The sequence below is a fragment of the Dromiciops gliroides genome, chromosome 6 (assembly GCF_019393635.1).
Source record: "Dromiciops gliroides isolate mDroGli1 chromosome 6, mDroGli1.pri, whole genome shotgun sequence".
Classification (NCBI taxonomy): domain Eukaryota; kingdom Metazoa; phylum Chordata; class Mammalia; order Microbiotheria; family Microbiotheriidae; genus Dromiciops; species Dromiciops gliroides.
In genome coordinates this window covers 90,977,464-90,994,683 of record NC_057866.1, presented here as the reverse complement: position 1 = coordinate 90,994,683, position 17,220 = coordinate 90,977,464, and the positions used below count along the sequence as shown (strand labels likewise).

General features: G+C 39.4%; 1 protein-coding gene across 9 annotated transcripts in view; it reads left to right on the top strand.

Annotated features, from left to right (window-relative positions):
- ABLIM2 (actin binding LIM protein family member 2) overlaps nucleotides 1-17,220 on the top strand; it is a 303,505-nt gene that overhangs the window by 106,204 nt on the left and 180,081 nt on the right. For all 9 annotated transcript variants that reach the window (XM_043970589.1, XM_043970596.1, XM_043970593.1 and 6 more), the window contains exon 2: nucleotides 1,269-1,412. In XM_043970589.1, coding sequence (XP_043826524.1) covers nucleotides 1,269-1,412 — 144 coding nt within the window. The remainder of the gene's footprint in view (nucleotides 1-1,268; nucleotides 1,413-17,220) is intronic.

Sequence of the window (17,220 nt, the reverse complement as noted above, 5' to 3'; positions counted from 1 at the left end):
GAATTGCAGCTCACACCCATCTGCCACGCTTCTTTCCATTTCCTTTGAGTTATGTAAAGCTTTCATTCTGCAGTTATTGTGGCACCCACAAATTGCAGCTATGTAGGAGCACCAGAAGCTGTTTCCCACCTAGCATGTTCTCCTCCTCCTCTTATTCAATCCTGGACCTGGTTCATTGTCTATCCACCTTTGTGTCCATCCAAGATAGACCAGCTCCATGGGCTATCCATCTAACTAACTACATAGCTTAGTGTAGTCAATAGCTCAATTGCCTTCAATCTCACAGATAATGTAATTAGATTGTGGATACCAGGATTTCAATAATTATCCCTAAAGAGAAAAGTTTTATTAATGAAGCCCTGGCCGATGACTTTTGATACAGATATTTAAACAGATTTTCTGTAGCTAATACAAATATTGGTGATAAATCCTGTTTCTGTAGTGCATGAAAACTTAGTAAAGAGCTTTCCTCCTAGTGATTCTATTAGATAGGTCATATAAGTATTATTTAACTCATTTTTCAGATAATAATAATAACTAGCATGTAATGCTTTTAAATTTTCCAAGCACTTTATATGTTATCTCATTCTATGAACTCACAATAACCTGATGAGGGAAGGTCTATTATTATCCCCATTTTACAGATAAGGAAACTGAAGCAGACAGAGGTTAAGTGGCTTGCCCAGGGGCATACACCAAGTAAATGTCTGAGGCAGGATTCAAACTCAGGTTTTTTGGCTAGCCAGCTGCCTCTAATTTCAGATGAGGAAATTAAAGCATAAAGATGTTAATGGCTTGTCTCAAGTCACATAGTTAGAAACTGTCAGAGCAGGGTCTTGAGCTTCCAGTTTTAAGACCAGCCCCATTTCCACTGTAATAGATCACACTCACAGAAAAACATATTGTATGTTGTGTTCTATCATTTTTACTGTTCTGTTTACCTGGACTCCTGTAGGAATGTAAGACATGAACCTTTCTGCCAGCCAGGTTCTTATATGCCAGATACACAGCGAGTTCCTGGTATGACTCAAAGTCCTTCCAACTCAAGAGGAACTGTCAAAACTTGGGTTCTGCCAGCATAGCATTCAAGAACCTGGGGTCATCTTTATGCTCCAAGGAGCCATCTGAATAGTACCTTAGTAGAATATTATTATTGGTAATAATGCTGGTCTATTGATTACAAGTTTTCAGACTACCTTATTGGGTAATCACTATTTACTTTCATAAGTGAAAATGGCTTCCTTAAAACCTGTTCTTTCTTTTAACAGTATCTCAACAACAGGCTGTCCACAGCCACCTGGAGAAGCCATCAAGTACTGCAATTCTGTGTAACACCTGTGGAAATGTGTGTAAAGGAGAAGTTTTACGAGTCCAGAACAAGTATTTTCATATAAAGTGCTTTGTTTGCAAAGGTAAGCTCTCAATCAATCAACATTTATTAAGCACCTACTATGTTTTGGGCACTATACCAAGCTCTGTCCCCATCGTTCTTTATTCTTCATTCCAACTGTTTCCAAAAACAATCTTCTAGTCATGGATTTTTGGAGCTGGAAAGAAACATTGCCTAACCCTCTCATTTTACTGGTGAGGTAATAGAGACCCTCAGATGAGAAGTTACACATTCAGGGCCACCCACCAGGATGGGTCTTGAACACAGGTCTCCTGGTTCCTAGGCTACTGTTCTTCCTCCTACCCTAAAAGTGAGTGACTCAGTATCCCTAGGTACAACAGTTATACTCTGGGAATTATCAATGTGCTACATTGCCTTTTGGTTGTAGAGCTGATTCCTTTTGAGGTGCAGGTTAGGAGAGGTGACCTTTGGTACCTGTTCAACACTGAGAGAGGAGTATGATAGGCAGCAATATCAGGACCTAAAATTTTTTTTGGCAAGTTAGAACAACAGACCAAATCTAAACAAGAAATTTAATTGGGGTAAGTTTAAAGTCTTACACCTGTATTTTTTAAAAAATCATTTTGTAAGTTTTGCATAAATGAAATATATAGCTGAAGAATGATTCATGTAAAAATGTGCACATCTTAGTGGACTACAAGCTCTGTATAAGTCAATTGTGTGATATAGGAGCCAGACACCTGAAACAATCACAATAATAGAGGCACAGTGCCCAGAGTAAGAGCAAAGGTCCCACCACTAGATTCTTCCTTATGAAGGATATTGACACATTAGAACATATCCAGAGAAGGGATGCTAGGATGGAGAAAGACTAGAAATACCAGAGGAGGGTCAGTTGAAAGACCTAAGGATGTTTAGTAAGAAGAAGACTTAGGGACAACACAGTTGAAGCAATGGATAGAAACTACTGAGAAGTAGATTTTGACCCCATATTAGGATGAACTTCTTAACATTAAAGCTGCCCAAAGTGGAATGGAGTACCTAAGGCTGTAATGAATTCTCTTTAATTAGAACTCTTCTAATAGAGATAAGGTGGATATTTATCACAGATCATATAAATCATATGAATAAGAGGTAGTTGAATAACATCCTCATGGTTATGCAGGGAAGTAAGTGAACCAAGAGTGGAATCCAGATTATCTGAACCCAAATCCATGAAACCACTTCTTCTGCTATGCTTTGCTGTTCTGTTATAGAAATTAACAGTATTTGAGATACAAGTTGGGCTAGATCACCTTTTAGTTACCTTGTAAATCTGAAATTCTATTACTCAGTAAGACAAATTCTGCCTATCTGGAACTCATTTTTTTAGTCCTGCCCTTATGTTATAATGAGAAAATTCAATTGGCCTTTAAATGCTACCTCTGCAATATCATTTTTCTAGAGTCTAAATATGTTAAAACCACAAGAGGAAACAGATAAAGCGAAATCACCATGGGTGGAACCATGAACTGGTAAGGCCATTCTGGAAGGCAATTTGGAATGGTAACCCAGATAGTCACTAGACTGTAACTAGACTGCATACTGTTTGACCTACCAATACCTACCACTAAGCCTATGCCCAAAAGAGGTCAAAGAAAAATGGAAATACTCCATATGTACAAAAATATTTATAGCATCATTTTTGTAGTAGCAAAGTACTAGAAATAAAAGTAGTGCTCATTAGTTGGGGAATGGCCATATGTAATAGAATTACATTATGCTATAAGAAATTATGGGACAGTTTCAGACAAACCTGGGAAGACTTGTATGACTGATGAAAAGCTGAAGAGAGCAGAACCAGGAGGAAAAAGTATAACACCACTATGCAAAAAGAACAACCTTAACTCTGACTTTGGTCAACACAATGACTAATGGACTGATGGAACAACGATGTAGAATGTTTCCCATCTCCTGATAGAGAGGGAATGGACTAAATAGATGCAGAAGGAGATGCATATTTTTGCATGTGGCCAATGTGGGGATTTTTTTTGCTTGACTAGGCATATTTGTCACAAATATTTTTTTTTAATTTTTTCCTGGGGCGGGGGGGGGAGATGTAGGAGGGAGAGAAAACAAATATTTGTCAATTGAAAAAATAAAATTTAATTTGAAAAAAGATTTTAGAAATGAGCCATGCCTCTCAATGCAATTTAAGATTGCATTAGGTTTTTGTTTTGTTTTTGGTTGACACTCCACAGTATTATATCAAATTGAACTGATAGTCCACTAAAATCTCAAGATCTTTTCCCAAATAACTGCTGCCTAACTCTGGATTACTGATCTTTACTTGTGAAGTGAATTTTTCTGAGCCTTAGAAGAAAACTTAATGTTTATATCTATTGAGTTTCATCTTATTATATTCATCCTGACGCTCTGTCAAGGTCCTTTTGGATCCCAACTCTGACGTCTATTGTTGAACTATCCCTCCTAGCTTTGTGTCATCAGTCAGTTTGATAAACAGCAGAATATTTTGCATGATGACTATAATAATGTAAAGAAAAATTTTATTGAAAGAATTCAGAACTATGATAAATGCAATATCCAATCATGACTTCAGACGTCTTATGGTGAAGCATACCTCTCAACTCTTGGCAGAGAGGTGGTGAAATGAGTTATATACTACATATAGGTGACAAGTATAAAAGGAAAATATATGTACTGCTTACTTGTAGCACGGTTAAATGGACTTCTCGGGTTCTTACCACACCGTGTGTAATTTAAGTCATTGTTATATTTTTAATTTTATCCTCTTGAGCTCTGTAGCAACCTAGGACTGACTTTGAATCATTTATTTCTCATTAATAAACTTGTAAACTCTTTCTCAATAACCGAGTCAAGGTCCCACACAATTTCATTAAATATTAATTATTTAGGAAATTAGAGAAACTTCATTTCTCATAGGAATATATTTAACTTATGAATAAGTAGAATCAGTAATAAACATAAAGACACATAGTCATTTGTAACATTTTGTCTATGACTAATGTCTCAATCTGTGCTACCTCAAACCTTCAGTATATTGGTAGATGATTCCTTTTACTTTTCTAAAAACATAGCCTTGAGTCATTTAATTAACTCTAGATAATGATTAAAGTTTCTTTAGAATCTTAATATTTATCTTCAGGATTCATCCTTTTTACTATTTTGCCATCTTGTCAGCAATCATAGATCTTTCAAGCACTTCATAGAATTCTCTTTATAAACTTCTCTTTTTAGGATTTCCTCACAAAATAACAGCCAAGATGATCTTCATATGGAAGAAGTCCTTCCTCATCTTCTTTCTCTCTGTTGCTTAAATTCTTCATGGATTACAGATAAAACACATTTTTCTCCCTGACTCTCTGGGGAGAAATGCTTCACATTTAAGCCATTTTCACAACTGATTCTCAAGTACAGTGTTCAAATACAGAGGTTAAAATCACCAACTCAGAACTGTTTTTCTTCCAACAATCTATTTGAGTTCTCAAAGGGACAGTAACAGTATCCTTGGTATCTATGAGATAGGAATTTGAAACAAGCGTGTGTGTATGTGTAGCTCTGTGTATCCATTTTATTGCACGTAAAAAGTCAGGCTCTTTGTAATATTTATGACAATGGGCTAATCTCTGTTGATGATGGTGAATGAAAGTGATATACTACTGTCCACCTGTTTGGGGCCTATTTGTCAGCCTTGGACTCCTGCTAGATGACTAGATGCTTTTTCCACTATTCATATGTCATTCCCTTAGATGACACACAGTAACTTTTTATCCAGTTATTTATATCCCAACAGATGGACATGTTCTCATATACAAACCACTCCCTGTTACCAAGTTACATGGAGAGCTCAGAATTTTTTTTTCTTCCTGGCAAACATGTTGTTCCCCCTCTTCCGCCTCCCCTCTGTTTTCTCTGCAGATTCCAAAATAGTTAACTGGGAAAGCTTCCACTTTGTAATTAAATCGAAAACCCTAGGTTTTCTATGATTTCTCCTGAGTTTAACCTGAAATTTTTAAATCGAAGGATTCTGTTTCTACTAAGTGAGCCCTGGATTTGGAATTGGAAGAGCAAAGTTAGTGGTCCCTTCCTCACCCCTTTGCAACTCACCTCTGTGACTGTGGGCAAATCATCGAACCTCTCTGAACCTTGCTTTTCCAATGTGCAAAATAAGGGGCTGTTGTTGTTGAGCCATTACATTCATTTCCGATTCTTCATGACCATTAGGGGATTTCTTGGCAAGGATACTGGAGTGGTTTGCCATTTCCTTTTCCAGCTCATTTTACAGATGAGGACATTGAGGCAAACAGGGTGAAGTGACTTGCCCAGGGTCACAGAACTAGTATTTGAGGCCAGATTTGACCTCAGGTCTTCCTGACTCCATACCTGGCAGTCTATCCACTGTCCCAACTAGCTACTGAGGCAATAGGAAGAGATGATCACAAAGGTCCCTTTCAGCTGTAAGTCCTAGGAGCTTAATTAATTAACCAACAAGCATTTATTAAGTACCTACTGTCTGCTACCTGCTATGTTAGCTTGGAGCTACTAATATAAAAATGAAAGTCTTGTATTCTGCAAGGATAGAAATCATGTGGTCCATGTACGCATGTTGGTGAATAAAAAATAAGTGTGTGCAAAGTACAAGTTAATTTGGGGAAAGACACCAGTAGCTTGGGGCATCAGGAAAGGACTCATATAGGATTACATTTAGTCTGAGCTTTGAAGGCAACAAAGAAAGGGGATCTAGGAGGCAGAGGATGAGGATGGGGAGCATTCCAGGTATGAGACGGTGTGTGCAAAGGTACAAGCAGAGAAGATGAAGGGTCATGTGTGCTGAGCTGCAAAAAGGTCACTTCGGCTGAACCAACCTGTGCATGAAGAAGGATAATGTCATTACGAGCAGGCCTGTGGTGAGATCATGAGTTTTCAAAATCAATGTAGTTTAGAGAGAGACACGGACAAAGGAGGTGAAAGCTCTGTGCAACAATAGCAACAACAAAACCCAGGCTTTCCTTTTCATTGTCTGCTTTGTCCAGGGAAGTTGGACATCATACCTAGGCTTATTTCTTGGTATGGCCAGGGAGGCTAATCACATCATTTCATACACTTGTTCTCAGGTCATGCTGAGAAATGTCAACCTGCAAGTGGGTAAATTAGAGGGGTTCACCTATAATACATAGTGTTTGGAAATTCTTTTTACAGGCTTAGCTTATATTTCAAAATTCTATATAAGTAGCATGAGTACAAAACTCTACTCATTCCCTGGCTGGTCATATTTCTAGAGTGCCTTAGGTTTTGTACCTTAAAGCATGTTTTCCCTGTAACAACCATGGAAGGCAGTTAGTGCAAATATGATCATCCTTGTTTGACAGGTGAAGAATTGAAACACAGGGAAGCCATATGCCTGAGTTGGGTCTTAGGACTCCCCCACCCCAAGCCAGTGTTCTTTCCAGGGCACTGACCTGTCTTTTAGATTGAATAGAACCTAAATAATCCTATTGGGCAGCTAGGTGGTGAAGTAGATAGAGTGATGGGCTTTGTCAGGAAGATTCATCTTCATTAGTTCAAATCCAGCTTCAGACACTTACTAGCTATTTGACCCTGAACAAGTCACTTAGACCATGTCTGCCTCAGTTTCTTCATCAGGAAAGTGAGGCTGGAGAAGGAAATGGCAGATCACTCCAGTATCTCTGCCAATAAAATCCCAAATGGGGGTCAGAAAGAGTCAGACATGACAGAAAAATGACTGAACAACAAATAATCGTCTTAGACTCAGAATATTGGACCTGCAAGGCACCTTCATGATCTTCTAGGCCAACCTTTTCAGTTTACAGAGGGGACAGAGAGCTAGAGAGGGTGAGTTTCTTGACTTAATTAGTGTTTGTGTGAAACCACTGAATCTTAACATTAGTAATCATGCACATTTCTATAGTGCTCTCAAATATATGAAACTCCTTGTTTATGAGACTCCTTTGAAGTAGACAGTACAGGTATTATCATCCACATTTTACAGATGAAGAAGGTTAACTTCAGAGTCAAGAAAGTATAGTAGCTTTGAAATCACAATAATAATTAGGGCATTTCAGATTTGCAGGGGATTTCAAAGGCTGTGGAACTGGGACTCAGTGTATCTATCACCACCACCAGAGAGACAAACAAGTTAACCTAACTGAAGCAACAAGACGTCCTAAAGAAGAGATAGGAGGCAGCATGTGCCAGGCAGGTCAGATTGCTACCATCACCTCCCCATAAATCCTGGGGATAGGCAGCCTAGAACCCAGAGTCCAGGAATCTTTGGAATTGCAGTCCTCCCTACCCCCATCTCCGTCAATCCTGATTCCAACCAGGTTCTCACGATCATCCTCTAGGAGAACAACTGTTTTGGAGAAGGGCCTCGCAGTCCTTGTTACCACTAAAACCAAACACTGACCAACTATCACCCACTGACCCAGCCCCGACAGCCACTGTCCAGGGGAACAACCCTTGTGGAGATATGCCGTGTTGTCTGCCTCTGTGGGTATTGCAGCCCCCACCTTCTCAGCCACAGTTACTAAAGAATTGAAAAAGGAGATTCTTACAATGATGGCTTCAGCACTGTCAAATGGTTCAAGTCAGAAACAGATATGATTTCTAATCAATGGATATGACACTAAAAAAGATGCATTGTGGGGGCAGCTAGGTGGCACAGTGGATAAAGCACTGGCCCTGGATTTAGGAGGACCGAAGTTCAAATCCAGCCTCAGACATTTTACACTTACTAGCTGTGTGACCCTGGGCAAGTCACTTAACCCCCATTGCCCCACAAAAAGAAAGAAAGAAAGAAAAATAAAAAGTTACTTAAGAAAAGATGCATTGCATTGATTTTGCTCCTGAACCCTAAAGCACATGAGGCCTTTTCATCTGACTCATTTGCTGCCAAAACATCCTCTATGTGTTGTCTCCCCCATTAGCACGTAATCACCTTGAGAGCAGGAAATACCTCCCTTTTTTGTGTGGCACCTAGTTAGTATTTCATCAATTTTTTTTTTCATTCATTCATTTCAGAACATCTAGTCCAATCTGTACCTGACTAAATGGGGGTGGAACAGTACAGTAGAAAGAACAGGTTCTGGTGTTACGTGAACTGGGGTCCAGTTCTGCTTCTGCTGCTTGTAACCTGTGTGACCTTAGGCCAGTCATCTAATTTCCATGAGCCTCAGTTTCCTCATCTATAAAATGAAGTGTTTAGAATAGATAACCCTTAAGTCGTTTGCAGAAGTGTTCTTTTTAGCCTTTGCTTGAAGATCCCCCAGTGACAGGGAAGTCACTACCTGTACAAATGGTACAGCCTGCTTTGGGACAGCTCTGATGGTTGGAAGTTTTTCCTTACATTGTCTCTAAATTTGTATTCACAATTTCCATGCATTTCCATGCAAGAAATTTGGGGCTAATCTATATGACAGTCCCTCAGACATTTCAAAATAGCTCTGTAGGTCTTTTCTGCTACAAGTTAAACATTCTTCTTCCCTTCTAAAGATCTTCATAAGGCATGATCTTGAGGTCCTTCATCTTGGTCAGTTTTCCAGCTTATCATGAATTTTTAGGATCTGGGTTCAAATCCCAGATATCTGGTGCTGATGCCCTGTGTGACATTTCTTTGGACTTCAATTTCCTTATCTATAAAACAAGAAAGTTGGACTAATTGGCCTCTGATATTTCTTCCACCTCTAAATCATAAGTCATGTGATTTGTCCAAGGTCAGGTCAAACAGCTAGTGATTATCTGAGACAGGACTTAAACCCACAGTCTAACTATGGGCTGATGCTTGCTTTCTCCATGACAGCATTCATCTTCTCATAATTCCCTGATGATAAGTCTGGGGGAAAACATATTTTGGTACTAGCATTTGAAATGCATTATTCCAACAGTTCTGAATTTATAGGAAGCCTTCTTTGATAAAGTGAGCATTTTTCAACATCATAATTGTCCTTTAAAAATAAATTTAGAAATATAAATTTACTTTATTCCATATCATATCAGATATAAATAATTTACTTGATTTATATCATATCAAATATAAAAATAAATTTATTTCATCTTATATATCAAATATAAAATAAATTTACTTGATTTTATATCAAGTTACTTGATAATGCTTTTCAGAAAAGGAACCAACAGAGGTAATATTCACATGTAATAGAGAAATTCCAATTCACTGTATGGAGGACTCTATGGTTATAAAATAGTCCTAATTTTAAAGAGAAGAAACTTTTTAAAGAAATGTTAGCTACTCCATATTCGCCAGTTAAAGAAGGAATTGCTTAATGCCTGTTGGAGCATAAGGGTAAAAACAGGAGAACCTCAAAATGAAATGAACTACATCATAGATCTTTTTAAAAACACAAATTGAATGGATTTTCCTCTTTCAGAAGAGATAAATTAATCATTGGCTTACGTTTATTTCAGTGCACTAAACTCACACACACACACGTAACACACATAGATCTGGTTTACTATGCTAGTCGATTATTTTTGGAAAACCTGAATGCCTGCCACTTTTTATATTTGTGATCAGATTTCACACCCACACCACATTCCTGCTTCCTTCCTTCTTCCCGAAATCCAAGCCTAATTTTCTCCTCTTGTCCCATTAAAAAAATATTTCCTGGGGTGTGACCTTTCTCTGACTTAGCTCAAGACTAATGTTCTTCATTCCATTTTTTCCTTCATACTAGCAAGTGGGATGGTTCAGACCAAATCCCTTTAAAATTTATTTGGGGGAGGGGAAGTCTTAGATCATAGAATATTGGAAATGTAAGGGGCTTTGGATAATTGAATGGTAGAGGTGGAAGAGGCCTTAGAAAAACCATCTTGTCTGACTCCCTCTTCTTATAAATGTAGAAACTGAGGCATGGAGGAGGAGAACAAAGGGATCAGCCCTTATTTAGTGACTGTTATATCTTGGCATTGTGCTAAGTGCTTTGAACAAATATTATCTCATTGGGGCTGGGAGAGGGAGTGTGGTTAAGTGACCTGCCCACAGTTGGTTAGTGACTTTGCTTGGCTGTCAGTGTTCTGTTAATGACCAGGGCTCTCTGTGACTTGTCCAGGGTCATACAGATAGTAAGTGCCTAAGGCAAGATTTGGACTCAGGAAGATGAGTCTTCCTGACTCCAGGCCCAACTCTCTATCCACTGTGCAACTTAGCTGCCCTAATAAATTAATTGTGGATGTGAAGGAAATGATGGTGAGGCCATCAGTGGCCTGCTAGAAGCTCCTACATAGTTTTACTGAAATGATTCTTTCAGAGGCTATGATTGCCTAAATAAGGAAATTCACATTCCAATTCTTTGCTAACACAAAAATGCTGCACTGGCTCTTTTGCTCTCATTTTACAGATGATGAAACTGAGGTATATAGAGGTGACATAATAACTGTGGCATGGTAGAAAGAGCACTGGGTCAGAGGTTAGAAGTTCTGGCTTTGAATCTCAGCTTTGCCATTGACTCTTTTTTTTTTTGGTGAGGCAATTGGGGTTAAGTGACTTGCCCAGGGTCACACAACTAGTAAGTGTCAACTATCTGAAGCTGGATTTGAACTCAGGTACTCCTGACTCCAGGGCCAGTGTTCTATTCACTGCTCCACCAAGCTGCCCCTGCCATTGACTTTTAGTCCTGGAACACATCTCACAGGGCAATGTTGGTCCAAAAATGCTGCTTGGATTGATATATAAAATAGGGACAATAGTTACATTGCCTACTTCACAGGCTTGTAGTGAAGATCAAATGAAATGATGTATGTAAGATGCTTTGCACAGTTTAAGATTCTTTTTGGCTAGTCTTATCACCAAGAGTTACTTGGATAATAAGCAGCAGAGCTTAGGTTTGGACCAGGCTTCAGGCATGCATAGCCTGGTGTCTATATGACACCACAGCTGTGGTAGATACAAATATCAATAAGATAGGTCCTGCTCTAGAGGAGCTTCTAGCCTATGAGAGGAAATAACTCATAAAAACAATAAATAGAGTACAAAATTGTTCATGTATCTCTTAATAAATGAATGATTACGTGCCTACAATGGGCCAGGCAATATGCTGAGCTCTGGGAAAACAAACATGCAAAAAATGAGAAAGGCCCTGCCCCCAAGAGGCTTACATTCTATTGGAAGCAAATATCATATCCTAAGTGATACAAAGGACCTGAAGAAGAATGGATCCCTAAATGTTTTATGGGGGTTGTGGAGTTGGGGGGTGGTAAGTAATGCAATAATTTACAAGGTATAGACCACAAGTGCCAGGGAGTAGTTGAGAGTAGAAATCCATAGGAATCACTGGCTAGATGTTAGAGGCATTTCTATTTGCCTCTAACTCTTCTTTATTACTCTTGTGGTGGTAAGAGGAAAGTAGCAGGTGTTAGATCATCTGCCTTGATTGATGGTCAAGAGGAAATATTGTAGTAGGCCCTTCAACCACAGGGCCCTACAGATCAAATTCCCATGATGTCTGGATGGAAGAATTGGAATCACCCTCAGCTATAAATAATAAAAACACCTGAAAAGCAGAGCAAAAGCAAAGGGCCAGCGTGTTAGGATTCAGCCTGTCCTAGAGGGAGAGACAGGCACACATTGCATAACTGTCCCCATTATGCGACTGCATCCTCAAAGTCCAGACACATTTTTTAAAACAAAATTTGATACTTCAATGAATTCTTGTTCTTGTTGAAATAGATGCTCCCTCCTCTAAAGCAGATCATCATGCACCAAATTCTCCTGCAGACTGATTTTTCACTGTGTTTTTCTTTTCTTTTCACTCTTGTTTTTATTTTGTGGGGCAGTGAGGGTTAAGTGACTTGCCCAGGGTCACATAACTAGTAAGTATCAAGTGTCTGAGGTTGGATTTGAACTCAGGGCCTCCTGAATCCAGGGCTGGTGCTTTATCCAGTGCACCACCTAGCTGCCCCCTCACTGTGTTTTTCCCAAAATACTCCTCACAGGAATAGGCTAGCTAGCAGTGTCCTGCTTCAACTAATCAGTCTTGAAGCATGGTATAGTAGATGGAGGTTCCACCTTGGAATCGCTGGGTCATGGTTTCAAACCAGCTTCTTACATTGTGTGTGATCCTGAGTGAAGCACTCAACTTTTATAAGGCTCAGTTTCCTCATTTGGGAAATGAGTGGATTGGACTAGATGTCCTCTATCACCCCTTATCATAATGCTATAATAAGTTTTTCATTGGGCACATTGGGCATTGGACTGGATGATAATGGATAGACAAATCATTTAATGTCTCAGTGTCCCAGGTGACTCCTTAAGCCTGGAAACTGCAGACGACAGCTTATTTGTATTGATAGATGGACGTTTCCTCACTGGCCATTCAACTCCAATGAAATCATGGATCCAAACTCCACACGTTCAACAATAGGAGCAAGAATCCAAGAAGAGGAAGCAGCCTAGAGGAAGTGAAGTGACTTACCCCTCACACAGCGATTAAGTGGTGGTGGCCAGCTCTCCTGGCTCATAAGGGCAGTTTCCTTCACACCACAAAGACTCCTGCTGCTTATGAAACATTAAAATGTAAAACAAACACATAACTACATGGAAAAGGGAGCCTGTTTTCCATATGATTGATAATTATCAAAATACTAAAACCATGTGTATATACAAACAGAATATATGTATATATTCACATACCTACACATAGTGTTACATATATGTAAAAATGCATATGTGTACACATATATCTTCATCTCTACATACATGCACATTCACATGTGTCTACATAAATATATGTTTATATAAGCACCTTGTGTGATGTTTTAAGTTTGAGAAGCATAGTTTTGGATAATTTAATCATTTATAAAAAGAGATCGGTGACATTTTCGAATACCTAAGACCCCTCATGGTGGTGGGCTCACAGTTCCTGAGGGTGCCAATTAACTCTGATTGGTTAACGATTAATGAGAAAGTAAATATTACAATGAGGGGCTAGGCCATATTCCAGTGAGATTCTGAGGGGTATGTTACTTGGATCACTCAAGCATTGGTCGTGGAGATTTTTTAATTTCCATATCACCTGTTTAACAAAAGGGAGAATCCACATTTCCTGAATAAACACAATGAACAGGATTCCACCCATTACCCTAAACTTAGAATTTCTTTTACTGTCTTTGCCCAGATTTGCAGCCATCCTTCTGGGTAAATCTTGGAGAAAGATTTCCCACACTAGTTAATTTCTGGATAAAGAATAGAAAAGGGGAAAAACCTTGGTCTTAATTCAGTAATTAGTTACTAATACAATAGAGAAATATTAATTTATCTCATGTATATAGTACATGTAAATATATGCTGTATCCATATGTACATGTGTGTATGCATATGTGCAATATTTGCATGTATCCATTGCCTTCGTGTATATCTATGGATCTACATACAAATGTGATTGTATATATACTCACTTGTGTATCCACATATACATATGTGTATGCACACATATATGCAGCTACAGTACATTTGTGTAATACATCCACATATAAATGTGTGTGCACACAATCATACCTTTCCATACACATGCACACACATGTACATATAAGCATGTATGCATGTTTACACATATCCTGTAAATAGCATTTACAGGATAGCATCACCAGTTTCTGAGGTATGTGGGTCCCAAAAGACACACAGCATCTGCTTTTGTTCATTCACCATATTGATATATTGGCCATTGTTCCATCACGTGATTGTCTGCAGCTCTCTGGTTCAGTGCCCAGTGCTAATGAGGACAAAGCCATTGGTTCAGTCCTGCCACTGAGCTTTATTCTTTATCAGAATATACTCTTGACCCTGGCCTGCCCTTGGTCACAAAGGGGAATTAAGCAATGGCTCAGCCCAAACCCCAGGGAAAAACAACTTAAAAGGAATGTCCTGCTGATGGATCATTACATCTCTTTCCATCCCAGTGGGAGGCCTCCTCAGGAAGCTAGATTTCTGTTGGCCCAGCTGAGGCTTGTCTGCCCTCCAAGGGTGGGGCAGACTTTAATCAGATGACTCCTTATGGTCCTTGACAAAACAAAGTCCATGGTCATGAATGCTCCTGCACACCCAGTTTTGGCTTCTTGACCCTAAATGCATCTGATCTTGGTCTTACACACTCAGATCAACATTGGGCAGGACTAGGTGTGCTAGAGATTAGGCAAATTCTTTCTTGCCAAGAATTTGTTTACCCTTGTAACAAATATGCGAAGTCATTGTCCATGCCCTCTAAAAAATGTATACCTCATTTTGCATCTTGAATCCCTCACTTGGCTCCAGACAATAGGTAGTATCAATTATCACCAGTCCTCTGGAATCAAGGTTGTCTTTGTATTGGTCAGAGTTCTTTCGTCTTTTCAAAGTTGTTGGTCTTTACAGTCTTGTTATTGTATGAATTATTCCAGTACCATGTCAACATATGCAGAGACTTTCTTAAGCATAGATTCTTAAGTGCTCAGAGATCATTTCCTTGCCTGTTTGTTGCATGAAGCCCTACCTATAATACCTCTGACAAATGGGCATCTGGATTCCACTGAAGTTGAGTTTACTGTACTGAAGGCCTGGGGCTTATTGACAAAAGGCCATCCTCCTGAGGCTGTAGGTATCCTTTATGGCCATGTCCCAGGTGTCTTTGAGAGGCATAAGGACATACTCTCTCTGTTGGTTGGTGAGAAGCTTGGTGATAGCAACTAGTCATTAGGTATGGTGGAAGAAGGAATATAGACAGAGATGGCCATGGGGTCAGAGTGGATAGGTCAGTGCAGGAACAGTAGGAGGAGTGAGAGGGGTGTAGAAGGCAGAAGATTAAGTGGGAGTTTGGCATGTGTTAGAGGGAGAAGTTGAAAAGATTCCGAATGAGATAAGGAAAGCTGGGATCTGTAGCCTTGTGGGTGGTTGGAATCTTGGCAGGGGTGAGAGTCCTTTATTGGGGTTTGACTGTATTCTAGGGCTTAGTAACCACCTATCCAGCATTATCAGTATGGGTATGGTCCCCTTTGAGTATGAAGGACAAACAACAGCATTAGTATAGGGGTGGGGTGGGGTGGGTAGGGAGCAGGACTGCAAAGCTGGGAAATTCTATGTCACAGTAGCAAGTCTCTGAGTTTCCTGCAGTCTCTACATGGAAAAACTGAGTGTTAGAGGGGATCGAAGAGGAAATAGAGCATTGCGATGAAAAGGATCATGGGTCCTTAGTACAGTGATGTGGACTACATCATTTCCAATGGCATTTTCATTTGTTAGGAGGATTTTCTCTTACCAGATCCCAAGTCTGATTCCTTATAACATTCACTGGCTGGCCTTAGTTCTGCCTCATAGAATGACTAATAACGCCTCTTCCAAGTGTCATCCCTTCAGATATTTAAAGAATTATCATGTTCCCTTGTCCCCAGTTTTTCTTTTCTTCTCATGAAATGTTCCAAATGCCTTCAAATGGTCTTCATAGGACATGGTTTCAAAGTCCTCTCAGCATTTTGACTGCTACTTTCTGGATGATCCTCAGCTTATCAACATGCCCTCCAACACTGGGTCCCAGAACTGGTCAAAATACTTGAAAAGGGTCTGACCATGACTATTGGCTATCCTCTGAACATAAATGGAGTCTAATTTGCATTACATCTTAAGGCTGCCTAAGCCTATGTGAGTTGTTGATTCTCATTGAGCTTTTACACACTGAAAGCCTTCTTCACACGATCTTTTTCATATGGACTTTTTCTAGCTACATCTCTTTCATTCTATCCTTACACAGTTGATAGATAGATAGATAGATAGATAGATAGATAGATAGATAGATAGATAGATAGATAGATAGATAGATAGATAGATAGATAGATGATAGGAAGGGAGGGAGGGAGGGAGGGAGAGAGAGAGAGAGAGAGAGAGAGAGAGAGAGAGAGAGAGAGAGAGAGAGAGAGAGAGAGAGAGAGAGAGACTCATTGACACTGCTTTTAGAGGCAGCTAGGTGGTGCCTGTGGATAGAACACTGGGCCTGGAGTCAGGAAGACCTGTGTTCAAATCTGAACTCTGACACTTACTAGTTGTATGATCCTGGGCAAGTCTCTTAACCTCTGCCTCGCTTTCCTCAATTGTAAAATGAGGGTAATAACAGCATCTACCTCCCAGAATTGTGAGAATTACTTGAGCTGATGTTTGCAAAGAGCTTAGCTCAGTTACTGGCACATAGTAGGTACCTAGTAAATGCTTGTTCCATTCCCCCTCTCCTCTTCTTTCCACTGCCCTGTGCTGACCTCAAATTCACTAATCCCTGATGCTCATATTTCTGACTTTCACATATTAAAATTACTTGGCTGTATCTTATTTATATGACCAAATCAATAGCTTGGTAACATAAACCACAGCCCTGAGATCATAACAAAGTACAGAGCTGCTTTGAATTCCCCTAATAGAATGAGTGTATCCTATACTAAAAGAAAATTTGTTATCATTAAATATTATGGAGGAGACAAAACTGAAGCTCAGACTTATTTATTCTGTGCTAAATTCATTAAAAGGCAAAAGGAGGACTAGTTCTGCTTCTTGAAACTCATTCAGTTAAATAGTCATTAAACATTTATTAAATGCCCACTATGTAGGGGCAGCTAGGTGGTGCAGTGGATATATCACCGGCCCTGGATTCAGGAGGACCTGAGTTCAAATCTGGCCTTAGACACTTGACAATTACCAGCTGTGTGACCCTGGGCAAGTCACTTAATTCCAATTGCCTCACAAAAACAAAACAAAACAAAACAAAATGTCCACTATGTGCCAGGGTTGCCATTAACAAGGTATACAAAGATAGGAGAAGGAATGGGATAGTAGTGTCCACAAATTCCCTTAAATTGGAGAT